Source organism: Leptonotus elevatus, chromosome 10 (assembly GCF_054856555.1).
Source record: "Leptonotus elevatus isolate MCC_2025b chromosome 10, RoL_Lele_1.0, whole genome shotgun sequence".
NCBI classification, from domain to species: Eukaryota; Metazoa; Chordata; class Actinopteri; order Syngnathiformes; family Syngnathidae; genus Leptonotus; species Leptonotus elevatus.
Window position 1 is genome coordinate 3863159 of NC_141248.1, and position 22773 is coordinate 3885931.

At 40.5% G+C, this 22773-nt stretch overlaps 1 protein-coding gene across 1 annotated transcript; it reads left to right on the forward strand.

Moving 5' to 3' along the window:
* The first annotated feature begins 9 nt into the window (after positions 1-9).
* stx18 (syntaxin 18) lies at positions 10-22649 on the forward strand. Its single transcript, XM_086088104.1, has 11 exons — positions 10-204; positions 13025-13092; positions 18076-18191; positions 18264-18341; positions 18432-18498; positions 18566-18657; positions 18952-19043; positions 21597-21655; positions 21761-21830; positions 21978-22058; positions 22137-22649. Exons 1-11 carry the CDS (start codon positions 10-12, stop codon positions 22230-22232), a joined length of 1014 nt encoding a protein of 337 aa, XP_085944230.1. The 3' UTR covers positions 22233-22649.
* Positions 22650-22773: the final 124 nt, after the last annotated feature.

Here is a 22773-nt window from a genome sequence, read left to right on the forward strand (position 1 = left end):
CACGTCCGGATGACGTGTCAATTTGTTTACAGGACTCCCTGCGCTGCTGGCATGGCTGTGGATATAACGCTACTTTTTAAAGCCAGTGTTAAAACAGTCAAAACCAGAAACAAGGCGATAGGAATTGGTTTTGATTCAACCAAAGATGAGATTTTCAAGCGCAGCCGACCCAAGAATGGCTTCTCTCCGAAGGCAAAAGAAGTGGTAAGTCTTTGCTCGAGCTAACTGCAGCTAACCATGCTAACGCAGACACAAGCTCCTTAAAAACGGTCAAATTGTCATTCACGAAAGTTTGTCAATGTTCATTTGTTGGAATACAAGCACGCGGTTTTACAAAACGCCATTTCAAAACGTTCTCTTCATTGCATTTGTAACTAGTGTTTAAATGCTCACGTTAGCGTCCTACAGTCACTATTCATTTCCATGCACATACGGGTGATGCACAACTAATAGTATTCTCATTTCCCCCCGATATCTTTGATACTAACAGTTAAATCATTATCTATCTATCTCGCTAGCTAGCTAGCTATCTATCTATCTAACTAAAAACCCGTTTTAGAGGTTGTTGTGCCCTGCTAAAATGCATTTTGTTCCTAGAGCCATAATATTCTGCCTTTCTCTATTCTAGTTCAACCCAACGCAAAGTGTTAATCTCTATTGTACAGATTAATTAATGATCTCTTAATGTGCAGTAATACAACTGAACAGTTAATCCATGAAAAATAGATTGCATTGCTTGGCTTTGCAGGTGATATTTACATTTTATTAATCCTCTCAGACAATCTTCTATTTGTTTTACTATTATTATTCCTGGTAATTTTTGTAGACCAATTTTGCTGATAATGCAAGTTTAGCCAATGTAGCAGTCTTTGCTGTCTGGTATACAGTTTGTTTGCTTACTTCCAATGGTATGTTTAATATGAATCTGATGTCAATTAAGATGTCAGATCCGTTTGTAACTTCTAGCAAGCGTGTGTTTGGCCATTGACCTTTCATACAAGGCCGCTTTTTCTGAGGCAGCTCTCTTGTTAACTATCATTAAGATAAATTGTCGTGTCTGTAGAGCTAAGAGAGATATATACTATACTATACAATACAATGCTTTAAAATTGTCTGTAGAAAACTTATCTGTGTTATAATAAGTGGTGCACATAACAATTTTGGTCTCCTTCTCAAAGGAGCACTATCTATCGGTTGTTGCCTGGTGCTGATTTTTCTCATGATGGATTAATTTAAAGATGTTACAGTCGGCGGTGATTTCTGGCATTTAAATTGACGTTCCTTATATTAGTATATTGCTGTGGTTTGTTCTTGAGTAAAGTAGACAGCTCTCAATCTCAACAAGTTTCTCAATGTTTGGCTGATATACCCACAGTGGTTCTTTTATGAGATGGTGCTTGTCCATGAATGTAGGTGTTTGGTTATGTCAAGCCAGATCTGGTAAATGTATCATAGATTATCAAAATGTCAGTGTCTGTGGCAGATTTATTCATATTGGACATGGGAAAAGTTCCAGTGCTTTATAAACCATGAGATAGTAAGTCTTGTGTAAATGTACTTCCGGTATTATGTACAGTGTACAAAGGGTAACCGAACATGGAAATTGACCTACTTTCCTGGATTTGTACCATACGCAAAGGCATAGTTTTCTATGTCCAATCAAATTTTTTATTGGCTGAAAATGTTGATGAAAGGTGACTGTTGATGGGGTAAAAAGCTCACTCCCATCATCACGTGCCCACTTGGCCAACTTTGGAGCCCTTTTGTACACCCACCAAAGGCTCAGCGCCTCGAAACTCTCTAAATACAAAGTTCCAAAATGTGATAATAAATCAGTTGAAACCTCACCAACACAAAACATTTCCAGGATAAGGACCCCCAAAATGTCAACAAAAACTGTATTGCATCATTAAAAACAAAATTGACTCTTAAAGGGTTAATATCTCTCTATTTGTATCAGGGATGTGATTTTTCCGCTAATTCGCGGAATTCCGCTTTTTTTATCTCCAAAAACAAAATTTTACAATTTTTTAAGTGGTAAAAAATCTGATTTCGTCTCTCTACAGCATTCCATTTTAGTGTTTCCGTAACTGAAATGAAACGGATCTTGCGATTGGCTGAAGTCTCCACGTTGACCAATAAACGCGCTTGTTATAAAGGCATAGGAGTATGCCATTGTTTGTTGACCAATAAACGCGCTTGTTATAAAGGTATAGGAGTATGCCATTGTTTGTTGACCAATAAACGCGCTTGTTATAAAGGCATAGGAGTATGCCATTGTTCATTTCTCACACGTTTTTGCCGGGTGTTTAAAGAAAGATGTCCGTGATCGAACGCAAAGATGCTCCGCGAGTTAAGGAAATTGACAAGATCGTAAAAAACAAGTTTCGATGGGACTGGTTAGAGAAGGATATATCTACAAATGTTGGAAAGAAGACTGTGACGAATTTGTTCAGTGACTTTATTCGGAAGATAGATCGTGCCGGGAAAGCGCTTTGCATTTGGTGCCATGATACCATTGACTATGGTGGGAGAGGGTTCAAAGCTCTTGAAAGTCACGCAAAGAGCAAAAAACACGTGAAAGAACTCCAGTCAAGAACAACAAATTATTCCATCGCTGGAAGTTTCGGTGCCCAAACGAAAACTCCAAAACTTTACGGCCTCCATCCCTTATTGACATCACAATCGGAAGCGGTAATAGAGAGACGTGATCCACCCCAACAACCTGTACCAGTTGCTGATAGAGTCGTGAATTTTGAGGTAGGTGGTAAACTTTTCAAATTAATCGAAATCAAATTTTCGAACACCCAAATCAGCAAGGCTGCCTCAAGAAGAACCATCAAAGCTGCACAGAAGCAGGCTAGAAAGACCCATTCCAAAGCAATGAAGTCTAGGAGGAAGTAGTGTTTGTGTCATGTGAATGGATTGTGCTCAAGAATGAACACTTGTATATTCCTGTAAATATGTTGAATGTTTTAATGAGTAGAAAATAGAAAAACATTATTTATGTGTTAACTTAGTAATCACATTAGTTAGATATGATGATATTCTCAGTGATAGTTTTTAAAAGCAAAGGCAGACCAATGTTTTTGAATGTGACTGATTTTGAGTTGACTAAAACTGCAATTTGATATGGGATAGTTCAATATACATTGAAAATTACCTAGCGGCCCCCAGACCCCCGGCTAAATTTTCAGATAATTTCACTTTGGTCAAATCACATCCCTGTTATATATATATATATACAGCTATGCTATTTTAAGTGCAGATTCTGACAGACAAGGTCAACTCAGAATACATAGATATTACATTTTAGAGGTCTGTACCTATCTTAAAACAAAAGATGTGGGTCTCCAAATTTGGTCCCAAGAAGTGGGCGTGGCACCCAAACTTTGAAGGGCCGTAACCCGACAACCGTTTGAGCTAGGAGGTTCAAACTTCGGATTCTTTCTTTCGACATAGGAGTGATATTGCAAAAATAGAATATCAGGATTTTTAAAATGTAATGATTTTGATTTTCACGTTTTTTATTAATAAGAAATACAAATTAAATTCCCCATGGAAAAAGAGAAGTACCGAATAAATACACTGATTAGTTTGTGAAAATGAACACAGCAATAAATACCTTATGTAAAGAAAAATATAAATTCCTAAACTGCAAAATTCCTGAGTAAAACAATAACAAAAGTCACAGTGTCAAGTGTCTGTTGAGCACACTGATTGGTCATCCTATAGATCACGTCAGTCCCAAGGCAGTGGCAGCAGATGTATGGCTGTCCTTCAGTCAGTGACTATGTTTACATGCAGTAAATTTTCGGGTTAAGGTCAGAATTCTGGTTTCTAATCTGAAACATTCGAGATAACCTGTTTACATGTGTTGCGGACAGAGCTACTCCCGGCGTATACATGGTCATTTGTGCTCATTTGGAATACTCCGTTTGTAAGCGCAACACACGAACAACGTCATTACATAAATAAACGTAATTTCTGCGTTTAGCTTGCTACGTTCAATAAATCACATTATATTTATGTCACTCAGCACGCTGAATAAAGTTATTGTTTTCCTCCTCGCTCCAAACTATGGTTCTTTGTTGCGTCGTCATTAGGGGTGGGAATCTTTGACTGTCTCACGATTCGATTCAGATTTTTGGGTATGCGATTTGATTCAAAATTATTTGATTAACATAGGGATGCACGATAATATCGACTAATTTGACGTCAAACGGATAAACCAGATAATGAAGAAATCCACCAATAATTATCGGCAATTATCAACCACTTTGACGTCCTACAGATAAACCAGATAATAAGAAAATGTTTTCATTTTTTAAACATGGCTGCTTTGTTTTGGCAAACGCAAAATTAGTTACTAGTTTTCTTTGAAGCAGACATATCAATAAAATTTAGCTTCATGGTGCTTTACACGTTTACATGTATTTGTCCATGTTAGCGTTATAGTAGGACTCAAAAGTATATTGGTATTCAAGTTAATCTTGCAAACAATTATCGGCTGACTTATCGGTTATCGACATCGGCACTTTCTAAATGATTGGTTTATCTGTATCGGTTGAAAATAGCATTATCGTGCATCCCTAATTAACAATGATTTCTGCTTCAATCTATAGATGTGCAAAGAATCATCATGATCTACCCCAGTCTGGTTTGCAAGACAGAATGACAAATGGAGCCTAAAATGTCTTCTTTAAAAAAAAAAAAAAAAATTTAATTACGTTTTGAATTGTAAGGAAAGTGCATTTTTCCACAAAAACACTGTGATGGACCACAACCAATGCTCTATGTAGCTAGTAGGCATGGGACGAGACACACATCCCACGAGACGAGATGTCTCACGAGATTGAGTCCACGAGAACAAGACGAGATGACATTTTGGGAAAAATTTGTTAAGTAAAATAGATGCTAATATAAATGTTCCAGTTTTCAAAATGTTTTGTTTTTATTGAGCAAACTGCAAGAAAATTAATGACCTAGTTTTAAAAGGTTAATGTAAACATAAACAGGAGAGTCACTTTTGTTACAGGCTCATTTATCAAATGCTGCAATAATTGCATTTCTGGCTCAACAATACGGTTGGGAATTGAAAAGATTTTTATGATTTTTATTCCATTTTCAATTCTGCTTAATAATTCGATTTCTTGTCAATTCACTTATCAACACTTTTTTGTAATTAACGGGTAGATTCGCATCAACTTTGTTTTATGTCTTAATTGTCTTAAAGTAGCACTAAGGAACTTTTCAACCTTAATCAAATATTTTCATAACACTTCTGATGAAACATAAACTTAAAACTAGTTGAATGGTACTTTTGCCATGGCTTGAGGGGTTCTGTATCACTTTTACTGGCACTAAGCAACTTTGAGGAGGATGGTAGGAAGACTGCCACACAAAAAAACTACAAATGTGCTGACTGCTTTATGGCATATGTTACTTCCCCCTTTACCCATTCGTTACAAAGACGGAAGTCAATATGAATATCGACGCACAATTACTGATTTCCTGGCAGAAGCTGCAAAACAGCTGAAAAGTTATGTCTGAGTTTTGTCTGAGGAAAACAAAAAAGCTGGCGTGAGCTAAAAAAAACAACACAATGCGCTTGTCCTCATGGGAAATATGGTCTTCCTTCAGGCATAACATTACCACTTTTGTCCACAAGGCGCCACCTTAATCAACATAAACTGAAAGTTCCTTAGTGTTGCTTTAACTATAAATCTAAACACACAAAACAAAGAAAACTACACATGGTGCACACAACATTGTTTAGCTTGTAGGCATGTGTTTTAAGGCAGGTTTTAAAAGTGGATATAGAGACTCATAGACCAAAATCTATGGGGAGAATTCCTAGCGCGAGAGAGAGATCAAATTTAAGGTTTAAAAAAAAAAGTTGATTAGCGAAAAATGAAAACTAGTTGGTCACTCATTAAGCTAAGAAAAAATGTTTTGTCTTGTGTATTTATAAGTTATGATATAATTGCAATTTTGCTCTTTGAGCAAGCAAATATATATATATATATATATATATATATATATATATATATATATATATATATATATATATATATATATATATATATAAAATTATCTGAATACCCAAATATTTGCTAGAACTTTCAGTAGGATATTCAATATTATCAATATATTCCATAGCTGAAGCACTAAAACTATTCAGTAAGATGAAAGTTCTCAGCTGCTTGTATGGCTGCAGCATTTGAAAAATTTTCCTGTAGCAAAAGTGACTCTCCTATTTCTGTTCACATTTGCACTTTAGAGCTAGATTGTAAATTTTCTGAAATTGTCTGAAAACTGGAGAATTTATATTGGTCATTTAAAAAAAATATATAACTAATTTTGCAAAAATCTTGTCTCCGTCTCGTTCTCCTGGACTCAATCTTGTGAGACATCTCCTGGTGGGATTTGTGTCTCGTCCCATGCCTATTAGCTTGTTTCCCAAATGTAAGGCTGACGCACAATGGAACGCGGCATTGACTCGCTAACGCTAATTAGTGCGCTACTCGTGGCACCTTTATCACTCAAAATATGGCTATTCATACAATAACGCTTACCCACCGGCATATGCTCTTCCCACACTGCCCCAAAAAAAAAACTTTTATTGGCATAACTTGATCGTGACTTTTTCCTTTTACTCTCTAATGTGGCTACAACTTCAAAATCGTGTATAACATGAACAGCGCTCCCAATAAAGGCACACACAAACAAGGGCAAGACAGTATAAAATAATTTAAATAAATCGATTTTGGGATATTTTATATAGATTCTGAAGCGTAATAATTGAGAATCAATTTTTTGGGCACATCCCTAGTAGATGTAAAACATGATCAAATGCAACCGAGCCAAGAGTCAGCACGGTAACCTTGTCAAAAAACTTGTTGTGAGTGCCAATGATGTGCAGACATATATCAATGGTTGGCAAAGGACGATTGGCATTTTCCATCATAAAAAGTATTTTCTCCATGTCATGATGGCTGCTTATACAGCAAGGAGTGCTTTGCCTAACATGAGCTCCACGAAAACAAACCTCTTCAAAGGCGCCTTGAAGAAGCACTTTACATTTCCCTCAGGGAGTCTGGACTTTAAGTTGTGCCTGATGTCAAGCATCAAACATGAGCCCGCTCACCTCAGTCCTGCACAACCAACTTTTTGTTATGTTCTGTTACATTGGTATTAGAAATGGTGGTTTAATAAAAGCAACGGTGCTGATTCAAAGAAACCCTACTCTATCCTGTGGTGCAGGTCCCCTGCTCTCTTCCCCCCCTACTGCTGTTTCACTCGCATTGCACATATCATCTGCAACCATCTCAGCGGAGAAATTTAAATTGCCAGTTAGGAATGTCCTGACTGCTTACGGTTCTATTGCGGTTTTCGCTCACGTTTGACATGGCCAAGCATTTCTCTTTGTGTGTGAGTCCTCTCTTCACATGCACGAGTCCATAAACATACTGGAATAACATTTGCTTTCTGCTCTCGAACAATTTCTTGGGGAAAGCCGATCCTCCCAAGAGCCAGTGATTAAAGGTGGAAGATCAAAACAGAGAAAATATTAAATTAGGTCCGCGGCAACAATGTTGACGGCCGGCACCTAATGTGCAACAGATGTGTGTGCCCTTCTAGACATGCAGGAACGCTCTTTGGAGCGTCACAAAAATAGAAAGAACATATTGAATTTGACAAACGCACCGCACTTTTCTCGACTGAAATACAGCTCATTTCAAAATAAATTGTAACTAAACAGCATTCCTAACTAGACGAGAGAAACTGTAGTGAAGCGTGCATTAGGGTTTGGTCAGGGGAATCTTTCCCCTCAAAGGGGTCGCTTTAGGGCACTGTGATCTTCATTTCACTGCTCACCTCGTCCCTCTCCACAGCATGCTTCCCTTCTCAAGTTTAAATGCTTGGAGGTCACTCTAAAACTGTTAAATTGTGTGTAGAGAGTGGTGCCTGCTTCCCTGCTGGGCGTTTAGTATCGACATTCCAAAACTGACTCCTCCAGCGCTCTTTGACATATTTCATTGAGGCCTTCTATGTAGCACTGTGGCAAACAGCAAGAGTGGCATGGCTCAGGTGGTAGTATGTCTCCCAAGGTGAAGGTCATGGCTTCGTTCCTCAACACTTTATTTTTTTTTAAAAAGAAAGAAATAAACTAGTGAAATGTACTAAAAAAATTCCTTGTAAAGTGTACTAAAAATTTCTGAGTGAAAGAACGTTACTATGTTTTTCAAGTAAATATTCCCCATTTTTTACAGTGTGTAAAGGCGCCATAAATGCTGAAAGTTTTGGAGCAGCATATGCTGCCTTAAATTTCATGCAGTATCACTAGGACAACCAGATTCTTGCAGGGGATTGCAATCAGTGTTGGGAATAACGGCGTTTAAACTAACTGCATTAGATAACTCTGTTTTTTTTTCATAAACTGACTAATCTAACTAATTATTGTCCCCATATTTAAAACACCATTATCGTTATTGTATGAAAAATCCGTTGCGCTATTGCGTTTATTTATTAGATTCAAGGCTCAAGGTAAGCTTACAAGACATTGTGCGGTGACTAGCTCTGAAAATATTATTTGCACACAGTTACAGGCACTGTTGTTGTCGGACCTTGTCACAATAAAAGTGCCTTGACAGCTGAAATGTAGAGTGACTTTTATTTTGGAGGTGCCGCAGGAAGCGTGTCACGAGGTGACGAACATGTCCTTCTTCCTTCTGGACCTTAAGGCTTATCATATTTTAGCATTTTAGCAAAGAGTCCACATCCTCGCCTGGAACTGGTTTGACAACTTTGACAAGAGTGACATTAATAAAAAATAACTAGATTTGTTGACAATCATGCTGTGCCAAGAGCCAAATTGCGACTCCACAAGCACCACAACAGCGATAAAGATACCGGTATGTCATAGCGACACGCTCACCTAGTGTAATTAATAGCGCCAACAATTGTATTTCTCTTATTTCATCATGTAGGCGATGGAGTGACATTTGTATGTGAATGATGCATGTTAAGCCTACAGTTGGGCAGTTTTCTGATTTAAATCAATCATGTCAAACATGTCTTTATATGTGTAGAATTATAAACTGAAGATATATCACCATACTCTCATATTTGAAAGTGTACAAAAGTATATGTTTTTCAGAGAGATCAAGTGGAAGCTGATGATTCTGAGGAGTAAATATAGTAGTAGTTATGGCTGTGATTTTGGCCATGATAGCATTAAGCACTGTATATTTTAATAGCATTGGCAATTTCTTATATCTATTATTGATTAATTTAGCCCGCAACAATCATAAAAAATGCCTGGAGGGACTGACTAGGACTGTCTACAAATTACCTATAGATGACATATGTGCCACAAATTACAATCTATCCAGTATTTATTTTATTTGTATTATTATTCTGATTGCTGTAGTAACTGGCAGTGGTAGAACATACATCACCACTCCAAATTTAATGAATTATTATTATTGTTATTATTATTATTGTATGATGTGTCATATTATGGGGTGAGGCATTTGTGTGACATAAATACTCACAAAAATTAATTAAAACACCCTATATAGCCTGGACGTAATTTGAATTCCTTGTATAAAAATATAATAATAATAATATATTTTAAAAACACAAAAAAATCAAAATTATTTGATATAAAAATATTTGTTTTAAGTAGTGAAAATAGTTACTTTGCCTGGTAACGGGTTACTTTTATTATGAAGTAATTCAATTACTAACTCAGTTACTTTTTTAAGCAAGTAATGAGTAACTATAACTAATTACTTTTTTAAAGTAACGTTCCCAACACTGATTGCAATGTACCCTGGAAAACAAAAAAAAACAAATAATGGCCATGGGAAAATTACTTGAACTTCAAAATAAAATCAACATGTCATCGCTGCTAAGGTCTCCTTCTGTATCAGACCTGCATAATTGAATCCAACATAGCATGGCGTCTGTATAAATAGCCTTTAGGATTTAAAGTGAATCAAGTTAGTCATCATCTAATTGTGTCAGTTACCTGGATTTAACAAAACAAAAGAGACATTCAAGCCATTTGGAGAAAAATAAATCTGCTAACTAAGTCCTTTCTCTTGTCTCGCTCATAATAATCCCTCCTGATGGTTTGTTTGGGCTTAATGGAGGCTGCAGGCCCAACGAGAAAGTGAGGAGGTAAAGTGGGGGTCTTTGATGATGTCGAGATTAGACCTCGCCCGGCAGACTGTCTCCTTCTCCTTTGGTTGCATGTGTTGCATGTTCATCCATACACATGCGCAAGGCCACCTCCTTCCTCATTGTTGAGGAATTACTTGCTCTTTATGGTCTTAAGTTACAAGAGCAATTGATCCCTCTGACCCCCTGCAAGCCCTTGAGCTTGTGCTGGGAATCCGAGCTCCAATGTATACACACTGGAGACAGCTCAACCCCCAGAGCAGCACTCTGCTTTGCCCCTCTCACACACACACACACACACACACACACACACACACACACACACACACACACACACACACACACACACACACATACACACACACACACACACACACACACACCACTCCTTCATTTACTTCTTGTCTGGGGATTTAGCACTACCTGCTGGCTAAAAGTTGCAGTACAATGTCTAAATTATTACAATACATTACAGGTCAGTACAAACTGAGATTCTGGGACATTGGTCCAAAATAATCTGTTTTACATTTTAATTGAAATCAAACATCAAGCGGTAATGAGATGATTCTCATCTTGGATTCCTTTGTGAAAATCATGTTTGTTTGTTTTTTTAAGAGCCCGGGAGAAGTTGTTACGGTTTTTTGTTTTGAAATTTTTGTTGCTGTTGTTGGGGTTTTTTAATACAGTATATGCGAAACCATGACATCTGCTAGCCAGAAGTTGAGCTGCACTGTGTTTATTTTTCTCAGCTTTTGATTAAGTTAGTAGCTGGAATAATTTTAACTGCAGCATTTTGTATATGTTTTTATGTTTGTTGGTGTAATGCCTGTCTTTTAATGCTGTTCATATGTCATTGAATTGCCCCTCTGGGACAAATTAAGTGTTTTTGAATTTGAATTTAAAGTATGTAGCAGGTACACTTCCTGTCCCTTATCTCATGTTTGGTATTGATTGATAACTAGCTAACCAGCTCGCTAGCTAACTAGCCATCTAGATAGATGATACATTTAAGAAAAAAATAACATATACAGGTTCATTTTTTTAACAGCTCATAGTAAAAAAAAATATATATATATATATTTTAACAACAACAACAGAAAAGGAGAACCATCAAAGAAAATAATAATAAGCATCCCCAAGATAAAAATTACATCAGCATGTGCCAAAAAAATATATACAGAGATGGAAGGTATTACCTGTTGGCTGTAAATAAATAGTAAAAGTGTAAATATAGCCCAATCACTACATCAATGACCAAACAACTAGTTTAAGTGTAATGACTGCTTATGTAACATTTTAACTTGTCATCAAACATTAAACTAATTTAACACCTCTAAAACATGAAAACAAAACGCTCCGTCTTACCTTGGTCATCAAATGAAAACAGGCATGGTCACGTCAGACAAAAGTTTTTTTTTTTTTTTATATATATACGTCGGACAATAGTATTTAGACCCCACTGGAGTCTTGTGGTTTTGAATGCAAGTCTGCTGATTTGACGTAATTTCCTGTATATTTTTTCCCCCTAAAAATCAAGTATATTCTTATTTATTTATTTTTGCTAACGCGGATGTTGTTTTAAATATGCCAAAGATAAAGCACCTAAAATGTCTTTGAGGCTTGCTGCAGTTTAGTTGTATAACATTTGCTGATGTCTTCTTCTGTGATATCGTACGTGACGGCGGTTCAAACTAAAACGGTGTAGTTTCGTCTCGGCTCACTGGGTGAAAACAAAAATCGTGTAAAATATTTTGATGGCAGTGCTTTTTGCTGATTAGTAACGCCAGTTTCAGCATCACGTCAGTTTTTTTAATTCTCGTAGACAGCGCACTACACAGACCATGTTCAGAAAGTCTTTGAAGCAAAAGACCATTTCAGCTCGCTCTATAATTCGTCTCCCAAGCTTAACTGCTCTGAACAACAATTAACTCCTGACCCCAAATAATTGTATTATTACAAGGGTCGGTCATCTTGCCTGGATTAGCGAGCGGGCGGCAGCCATGCCGTACGTCACGCAAGCAAGAAAAAGGACATCTATGTCTCCAACAAATTGCTCAGCCCTGTAAATTCTGACACCTTTTTTTTCCCTCCACATTTCCAGTCAGCTCAAATAAAACCTCACTTCAGGTCTCTGTGATGCTCAAATGGATGTTTAGAGATATTATTAGACAGCTGGTGCCAGATTACTGCTTACAGCCTGGGCAATTAGATAATTGGTGTTGTTAGAGTGGAAAGGTTGAAGGCCGAAGACATTATGCTATCATAATAATCTCCCACGCTGGCCGACTCCCGTCACAGTCAAAGCCATTGTGTCATTTTTCAATCCGGAGCTTGTCCCAGTTGTCTCTTGTGCGCCGTCCAACAGAGCCTGCTGTGTGAGGGTCTGCACTGCCAGCAGAACTCTGTAGACAGGGAAGCAATTGGCTCTTTTTTCATATTTGACTGAATTACAGCCGCAAATATTGAATTGAAGCATGTTTCCTTTGGTTTCCTTGTACACATAGTCACTCGGCGATAAATAGAAACACATCCTGAATTTAAAGCTTATTTGCAATCACTCTGCCAGCCAGCACTGTGTGCGCAGTGGCTTGCTCGCCTTTTATTTATGAGAGCAGCTTGATGGGGAAATGGCAAGTTTGAATTTAGTGCGTCGCACGTGCTAATGAATTTTCAAAGATAAATATTGTGAATTCACGGCCATGAACGGACATTGGTCACCTGTCATCTTCAACAAGCGCAAAATTCTACATTTTAGTCTTGCTTGCTTGCTTCTTGGTAATTTGATGCTTTGACATGTTTGTAATGTAATGTCTTTCTCACTGTATTTTCCTAGATCATTAACATCACCAAGCTGAAAGACTTCTTGCTGCAACATAGGAAGGATTATGTGAGCGCGGGAAGGTAAGCCTCAGTTACCAACTGTAGGAAATTTTAAAAAAAATATGACAAACACAGATTTGTTGCAAGTGTCAAATGTGTCTGCTTCTGGTGAGGCCCAACAAGCCGTGTGGTCTTCAGCAGTAGGCTCCAGTCTAGTTGTCGGCAATAATTGAAGTGCAACCAAGCAGAGAAGGATTAACGTCCCGGAAAAACTGTTGAACTTCCTCTCCAAAAGTTTCAACCACAACACATTAACTCAACATTAAGATGTCTGTAGTGTAGTTAGGTGGAGCCTGATTTTCAAAAGTGGTGGGATACCCCATGGTCTGGCAGGTCTCATCTACTTGCTGTTCCTGCGATCTGATTTTCGGCTTCCTTCTTATTACACTTCTTTGACTTTGTTTTGTCAAGAATATTTTTTTAGTTGGCCCTACTTGACCTTTTACTTTGCCAAAATGTAAAAAGCGCTACATCTTTTCTGTCATATATTTTCTGAATGAAGAGGATCAGAATGCTGTAAAATAAAATAAAAAAAGATTGCTAACTACCTTGTAAGTATGTAACGATGCATCGAAAATCGATTTAATATCGATTCACAACGCCATGTTAACTGCTATGCCTTGCACAGTGTTTTATCGTTTCTAGCCGGACCCTTTTTGGGGACGGACACGTTTTGTGGATTGTCCAGTATTGTTTGGCGGGTCTTTGCAGACGCCAGTAAAAACTTTGTAAGAAATCAATTGAAGGTTTTAAGTTTTGTAAGTGGCTCCTTGTTTACTTAATGAGGCAATTTATCGTCTGTGTGTTTATGCCTGTGGCCCGTACATTCGCATGAAATACATGTCGCTGATATTGTCTTATTAGTCCAGTAGAGGGCCTTATTGTTACACTTGTTGACTGTTAAGTCTTTCTCATTTGATTTTATTCGTCTCAAACAAGCACAGCAATAAAAACAAAACAAAGGAAAGAAAAAAAAAGGAGTGTGATAACATGCAAGTTTGAGAAGGGACAGAAAGAAGCAAAATTTATCAAGTTTCCCCTTTATATAATTTAAAATCAGAATACATAAAGACATACACAAGTATTTTGATTCATTTTAGAAGATTAAAAGAATATTAAGGACAAACTTTTGTGTGAAGGAAAATAGTTTAAAAAATCAACACGAATCCTCAACAAAGCTTCTAGAGTTTCATTCTTTATACTATCTGTCTCGCTGCACAAAGCTGAGAATTTGTTGCGAGGGCAGAATATTAGCCTTAACCACAAAGCACTGATCACATAAAAAATTTGTTAAACAGTCAAAATAATTAGTTCATTTTCAAGTATTTTTTTATATATAAAGTTACAAAAAGTTCATGTGTGTAACAAGGACAAAATGTATTTCCAGAAAACACAGGATGAAATGTTGCTATCCATGTGCGAGCACATACAATTAACTAGTGGACTTGAGGGTAAATAGTAGATGATAGGCTTGAGAAAATGAATTTACGAGACCATCATTAGTAGTGTTCCTCTGGGTCACGGGGTATTTCGGCCTTTTACACTATACACCCTCCCCAGAGGCGGCAAGCTGCAGGATGATCAGCCCTGAGCTTGCGTCCCAAACCCTAATAGCCATGGGAGTCACCTTGCTGTCAAATGGCGGACATCTCAGGGGACTATGCATGGCAGGGGCGTCCTGTTCCCTGAGTTAGGCCTAGGCTGACCCCACACCTCCTATCATGCTATTTGGTGGGCCAAACGGCTGTCGTTCCTCTTTAGCCAGAGCCACTGGCTACTTCTTTCTGCTGCCTCTGATACGGCTTTGATGGCTGTATGCTGGTTCTGGGCCCCTAACTCTAAAGTCCCTCAGCAGTCTTGTGGTAGATGTTCCCACAAACCCTCTGCACCAAACTTCCACTGGGCGGGCTTCTGCGTTCCAGCCACGATTTCAAGCTTCAGCGGCTAACTCAGAATATCGCAGGTATTTCCCCTCATATGCCTCCTCCATGGAGCCCTCCCAGGGTACAGTAAGTTCGACTATGTATACCTTCTTTAAGGAAGGGGACCAGAACACCAAGTCAGGCCTCAAGGTGGTGGTGGCGAACTCTGAGGGGAACACCAGCTGTTTGCCAATATCTGCCAGCATCTTCCAATCACGTACTATGCACAGTTGGCTTTTCTCGGATGGTGTAGAGTTGCTGTGGCCCCTTCACGGACAAAGGCAGTTGCCCATGAGGTGTTAGATGTTGGCAGTGGTAGGGTGTTGATGCTGGATCGTTTTTCCTCCAGTGTGGAAGCAAGGCTCTTCAAGACATGGTTGTGGCGCCAAATATACCGTCCCTGCGTGAGATTGGTTTTACACCCGGTGGGTATGTGCCCGAGGGAGGCTGGCTTGGTGCACCCAGGATCTTTGCCAAACCACTGGCTGAAATTAGTTGATGTTTCAAGGACATCATAGGTGGCTCTGATGGCGAAGCTCAAGCTCCTCGTTTCCATGGCCCATACATCCCTCCAGCTCAATCTCCTCCTTTTGACACTCGCCCACCATGTCCACGGAATCTGTTTGCCAAGAGCGACTGCTTTGGCCCATCTTGCCGCCTCCTTCTGACGCCGCACTTCCTCCACCACCATTTTCCTCCATGTTGGAGCGGTGGCATTTCTCCAGGCTGGACGGCTAATTGTTAGCCCCAGGCTTAATCTTCCTTGCTGAACATTCCCCACGTTGTCAGCATGTTTGAGAGCTGCTGTTGCTTTTGCTGGTCTCCACTTGCGCACAGTAAGCAAGGTTGGTGCATTTTCCCTAATCACCAGATCTTTGGATTCGTTCAGGGTCATCTGCAGTCGTATTTTGGCACACTTGAACTCCTCCGTAAGGCTGGTGAGGGGCAACTTGAGGACACCGTCTCCGTAGAGGCCGATGGTGGTGAGGCAGCGCGGAACTCCAAGCCACTTCTTGACGTGGACTGTGACTTTTCTCTCCAGCTTTCCTACTGTTGAAATGGGCACCTCATAGACTGCCAGGCGCCACAGTACCCGGGGTAGTAGACCAAACTGGAAGCACCAGGTCTTTAACTTCCCAGGTAGTTGGGATGATGTCATTGCGTAGTTGCTTCACCTGGTCTTTGTCTTTCAGGCTTGCGTCATAGTGCCTTCCAAGGCTTTTGACTGGCTGCTCAGATACAGTGGGATTTGGATCGTCACAGATGAAGAACTGCAAGTCAGTAAGCACTCCCTTCACCACTGAGATACTGCGTGACTTAGACGGTTTGATCTTCATACGGGCCCAACTGATGTTCTCCTCTAGTTTTCTGAGTAACCTCCTGGTGCATGGGGTGGTGGTAGTCAGGGTGGTGATGTCGTCTATGTAGGCTTTGAGGGAAGGGAGGCGCCAGCAAGAGCAGAGTTTTTGGCCACCTACGACCCATTTTGAGTCTCGAATGATAACCTCCATCGCCATGGTGAAAGCCAAGGGAGAGACGGTACATCCGGCTATGATGCCTACTTCCAGGCACTGCTATCAGTGGGTAAATTCAGGCGTAGAGAAGCAGAACTGCAGGTCCTGAAAGCAGTCTTTGACCAGGGTCATGATGGTGTCCGGGATATTATAGAACTTGAAGGTAGTCCAGAGGAGCTCATGGGGCACAGAGCCAAAGGCGTTTGCAAGGTCCAAGAAGATCGCATGGAGGTCCCTTTTCTCCAGTTTTGCCATTTGGATCTGTTGCCAGATCATACTGGTATGTTCTAGGCACGCTGAGAAGCCCGATATCCCTGCCTTCTGAACGGATGTATCCAAATACTAATTTCTGTGCAGGTATTCGGCCAACCTTTTGACTCTGAAGAAGATATTACCCTCCACGTTAATCAAGGCAATTTGGCGGAACTGACTGATGTTCGTTGCGTCTTTCTCCTTTGGAATAAGGATCCCACCGACGCCAGTAGCCGGCCTAACGCCTTTGGGTATGGACCTCTACTGCCATACCATCCTCATGAGGCCCCAGAGAAATGGTGTGTTCTTGTACACTTTGCCCGACGGACAATCTTCTCCACCTCCTTCTACGTTGGGGGACCAATCTCAAATTGATGTTCTGGGTGGTCGATTGGGGGAATGTCTGGAGGGATGGCCAGGTGTTCATGGCGCTTTGGATCAGAATGTGTTGATCTAAGGTGCTCCTCCAGGTCTTTCTTTGTTGCTTTTAGAACTCCACTTTTCTCCTTGGTGAAGAGAGTATTTAGGAACTTAAAGGGATCTTTGTAGAACTGTGTTGTTGTCTGTTCTTTATTCCTCTTTCATTTCCGTGAATTCTCTGCTCTGCGGAGGGATGCCACATGTGCTTTAATGTCAGCTTGGAGGGTGCTCATGCCCTCCTTTTCCACTTCCAAGACCTTCTTCCAAAGTCTCCTGAGTTTGATTTCCTGTTGCCTCCTGGAGACTGGTGGGGTGGGAGCAACTTTTGGCAACTTTCAACTCTAGTACTCCAAATCATTCTGCTCCGTATTGATAGATGATATTTCCCATTTTCTCCAGCTTCTTCTCCACTGTGCCTCGAAGTTGTTCAAGGGACAGGGTCAGATCATTACTCACCGGTTTCCACAGCACCGAGCCACTTCACACGCAGTTTGTAGCCTGGGAGTCTCCGCTCGACTACAGTTCGGGGAGTTTGGTAGGGTTCCACCGCTGATGTTTGTTCTCCCGCCAGTTCTGTGCTTGAGTTTGCCTCTTTTATGACAGGGGTGCTGATGCTCTCCAAGCTATGATTTTCGTCCAGTTTTGAACTTCATTCGACTGATTTGGCCCCTTGCACAGGAAGTAGACAATGTGAGGCCCCTATCTAGATGTTTAAATAAAATCATTTTTTTAAAGGCTAAACATTTCTATCGAAAATTTAATCGAATCAGGCTTGAGTGAATTGTTACATTCCTACTACCTTGAGTAACTTGCACACAAGTTAATATTCATCTGAACTCCCCTGGAAGATTTGACAATTTTTACAATATTGAGGATCCTTGTCACGTATCTTACAGTCTCATCTCATCAGATCTCACCCGCATGACGGATAGCGAACGTGATCAGATTGACCAGGATGCCCAAATCTTCATGCGGACTTGTTCCGAGGCCATCAAACAGCTACGCACAGAAGGTTGGGAGCATCTGCGGTGACTTGCGATGTTAGTTCCATTTTTACATTGCATTGTATTTGTATGCTTTCTAGCTGAGAAGCAGGTGACATCAGCCCAGATTAGAGAGCACAGGGGTGCAATCTTGGACCTCGTTGAAATGTACTTGAAAGGTGATCTGATGCAACTCCATCACAAAGTACTGTATGGCCATTGAGATGTTTATATTGTCTTGAATGTGCATGTTTTGAATGATTTTCAAGGAGTCTGTAAACTGTACTCGGAGCAAAGGGCCATAAGAGTCAAGAGAATGGTGGACAAGAAGAGACTGTGAGTATTTGTTTCTATTTTACTTATCCTCATTTCCTAATTATAAACACAAGACTCTTGATTTCAGGTCAAGACTGGGATCTGAGCAGCACAGTCGTGTGAAGAAAATAGCGGACGAGGAGCCAAAGGAGGAAAGGACAGCGAAGGAGGAAAACTCTGGTTTGTTAGTGCATTCTGTTTATTTGATGCCTGCGTACTATTTATTATGTTTGGCTTTTCTAGTGCACTGAGAGTTGAATTTCTGCTCAGTGATTCATGACCTCCATGTTTTTGCAATTGCTAACTCACCATGAGGAGCTTCGAAGTAAATGTAATGACTCAGAGTCTCGCTACGTTTGTAATTTTATTTTTACTTACAGTCCAGAGACCCAAACTATAGCAACTACAACACACTATAGTGAAATAAACTAGTTGAGGATTCCTAGTCATTGAGTGAATGTTTGTGTGATTTAGAAAAGAGTGCAACAGAGGTGCTGGACCAAAGCGTCAACCTTTGGGAGGAAGGCAAAGTGGAGGATGAGCTCTCGCCTGAAGAGATCCAAATGGTTCGTGAGTCTAGACACTTACCGTATTTTCACGACCCTAAGACGTCTTATAAGGCACAGTCACAGTTAGGGGTGCTATTTCTGTGTTAAACACACACATAAGGCGCACCGCACTACACATACGCTAGCTCAAAACATATGGCAGCATGCTATTATGCTAAAACATATGCTAGTGCTAGCGCATGTTTTTAAAAAGGCAGCGAGCGGAACAAAACTGAGTTTGGTTGAAGTAACAATGGAAATAGTGAGTTCAGTTGTAGTTGAAGTATATAACAATTTACTCATGTTGCTTTTGATCAATCCTAATCCACAAATCAATCATTGTCCTCATGAACTTCTGCGTCAGAAACAAACAACTGAGCAAGTTCTCCATCAAACATGCCAGGCTCCGTCTCATTGTCAGTCAGTCTAGTTGTCGTGTACTCGGAAATGATGCCGGCTTTTGCGTTCGCCCAAGCATTCACAATCCATTGACAAATTGTGGCATAACTTGCACGGTGCTGCCTTCCAGTCTTGGTAAAGCTGTAGGAAGAGGGAGAGGAGGGGCTGGCGAACGCGCCACCAAGTTGACTCTTCCGTGCTCTCATGTCTGTCCTCAGTCAGGTCTGCCTCGGGATGGGAAGTGATAAGATTTTTACGATTCCGATTCCGTTTTTGAATCTTCTTAACGATTCGATTCTTTATCGATTCTCTTATCGATTATTTTTTTTTGAAAAAAGGTGAACATCGATTAGCATCCACTTTTTTATGTCTTAGTTGTATCTGTAACATGTAACATGGCCTTACAAATCCAACAGTGAAGTTTTAAGGTTCACATTCGAGGACTCAATGGGGTGCCATGGGGTCTCCAGAAAAAAAGAAAAAAGATGACATTTTTTAAAAATCATCTTCTGTAGAAATTTACAAAATACAACCGAGATTATTTTGTGACAATAATGTCCAACTCCAGTAACATTTCAACACTAAGATGAACTCTGAGCACTCAAAAACTCCTCCTCCCTGTCTGAGTCAAAACAGACGCAGCCAGTAAACTGGTGTGTGACTCCCGTGAGCAGAGTCAGTGTGGTCGTGTGGCAGTAGCGAGTGTTGCTTTTAAGTCATGGTTCGTTTTGTACATCTTTGCACGTTTTGCAACCTTGAACGAACCCTGATGGAAAAAAAAAACAGCACTTGCGGGTCGATCCGTTTACCCCGGGATTACACCGCATGCGTGTGCGTTGCGTCTCCGCTTCGCCGACGCAGCCGACTTGCTTCCATTCTATCAGCTTGTTCAAATTACACTGGCTGCGTGTGCGCTGCGGATCGACTTCAGACCAGCTGCGTCGTGCCGGAGCCCGCCGCACAGATAGACCTATTTTTGCCGAACGACGCATCCGTCGGCATCCGTCAAATGGCAAACTAGCACAGAACACATCAAGCGAGAAAGCAAAACCGATGCAGTTTCAAAATAAAAAATTCCGGTTACTTTTCAGAATAAAATACCTGCAAATTCATCGCAGCGAACATGGACGAGGAGAGATTTATAATGGAGGTGGATTATATATGACACGGCACATCTGTCCACCTCTCTTTCTGCTTCTCTGTTGAGCACACTTTCTGTGTGTTTTTTTTCGTTTTAAATGCCACATTATCGAGCGAGACACAGCAGGAAGTTGTCGGCGACGCAGCTGCCGGACCGTAGCTGTGCGCAGCCGGTGAGTTTTGTCCATAAAATTGACGTGTCCGGAGCACGCAGTCAAGACGCAGCGGAGCGCAGCCGCAACGCACACGCATGCGTTGTGATCCCGGGGTTACCCTCGCAAGCCGGTGCCATTTAGTGAGATACGGGCTTTAACATTAGTTACTAAAGGCATGTTTCACATAAAGGCAAACTGGCGCTAATATAGTTACTACCAGTACCTGGGGTATTGATAGGAGAGAGAACGCTTGCATTGCTGGCGGCCGTTGCTGCTGAGTTGATCCCACCGGGACTCTGGAGCGCTCCCAAACACAACAGACAGTCATCGCATGCTGCGTGTGCAAATGTGTTTGCATAGTGGTAGTGTTTCCTCCCTTAGATGAAATATCCAATTTGCAAACATTGCAAGTTGGCCTGTTGTTAGCTTTTCTTGGAAGATGTCAACAAACTTTCGAGCATGGCGCCATGTTTGTTGCTCGGCGCTCACGGAAATGTCGCGCGACTCGCGCGCGTGCTGACGTCATCGTGCCACACAGAACCGATAAGGGAATTGTTAGCAAAAACTGCAAACGATGCCAAGGAATTGAAACACTGAGAGACGGTTCTCAACAAGAACCTGTTTTCGATTCCCATCCCTAGGTCCGCCTTTCTTGTATATAAGCAATATGTTGCGGGAAGTCCTTCCACACAGTCGGTCAGATTTTGGACCTTGGTCCACACACAAGGCACACCGTCGATTTTTGAGAAAATTGAAGACTTTAAAGTGCGCCTTATAGTCGTGAAAATACGGTATTTGGAATTCAACATGTAACTGTGACTGTTTATGACCTTGTATTTGCAACATACCTGATTGAGTGTCATTTGCATGTGCACAGTTTGAGCAGGAAAATCAGAGGCTGGTCAGTGAAATAAGCAACCTGGTAGATGAAGTGAGGTGAGTCACCACAACTCAACTATTGTTACCTCGTAAAATCTACTAAAGAACTCTGTAATGAACAATAGAGGACTTTATCTATTGCTTCTTGCTTCCTTCCACTAGGCAAATCGAGGGGAAGGTTGTCGAAATCTCAAGACTGCAGGAAATCTTTTCTGAGAAAGTCCTCCAACAAGTAAGCTACGGCTTCTACTGATTTCAACATGAGCTTTTTTTTTCTTTTTCTTTTTCTTTTTCTTTTTCTTTTTCTTTTTCTTTTTCTTTTTCTTTTTCTTTTTCTTTTTCTTTTTTAACATGTTACTCCTCACTTGTCATTTGTCAGGATACTGAAATCGATAACATCCATCAGTTAGTGGTTGGCGCTACAGAGAATGTTAAAGAAGGCAATGAGGATATACGGGAGGTGAGCTTCCGAGAACGACACGTGTTTTTTATTCCGGCACTTTCTGGTGTCAAAAGTCACTTTTGTTTGTGTCACTAGGCGATCAAAAACAATGCCGGCTTCCGTGTGTGGATCCTCTTCTTCCTGGTGATGTGCTCTTTCTCGCTGCTCTTCCTGGATTGGTATGACAGCTAACAGGCCCCACCACCACCATGGACCACAACACATTAGGCAGTCACATGATAAAGATGTGACGACAACACCAGACTTGTGAACAACAGACTGTTAACAGATTCTTGTGGCCTCCTCTTCACCAGAGTTAAAGGCAGCCTGTGTGGATGCAGCCATGTTTTGATTCAGCCACGTTTTGGGTGGTGCAAGCACTTGATAAAAGCATGGCTGAAAACAGAAGCATGTTCTGTTGCGGCTCCTTTTTAACAACTTTAATGCACTTGAAGGTTCCCCTCACATGAGAAGTGCACTAGCTTTATAGTCTTGTGTTTTTTTGTCAGAACACTCGTGTATCCATAAATCCAACTTCACTGTCAGGCAGAGAACATTTTGCCTTCAGCAAGCAGACAGTATGACTAATAAAGCAGCTCATTGCTCACATTGTCATCTCTCAGAGATTTTCACTGACACTTTCTATCATCTTTCTTGACTTCAGGCTGAAATGTGATAACAGACAGTTGATATTTTTAAATATGTCAGGTTTGCAGACAAGATGGAGAGCAGC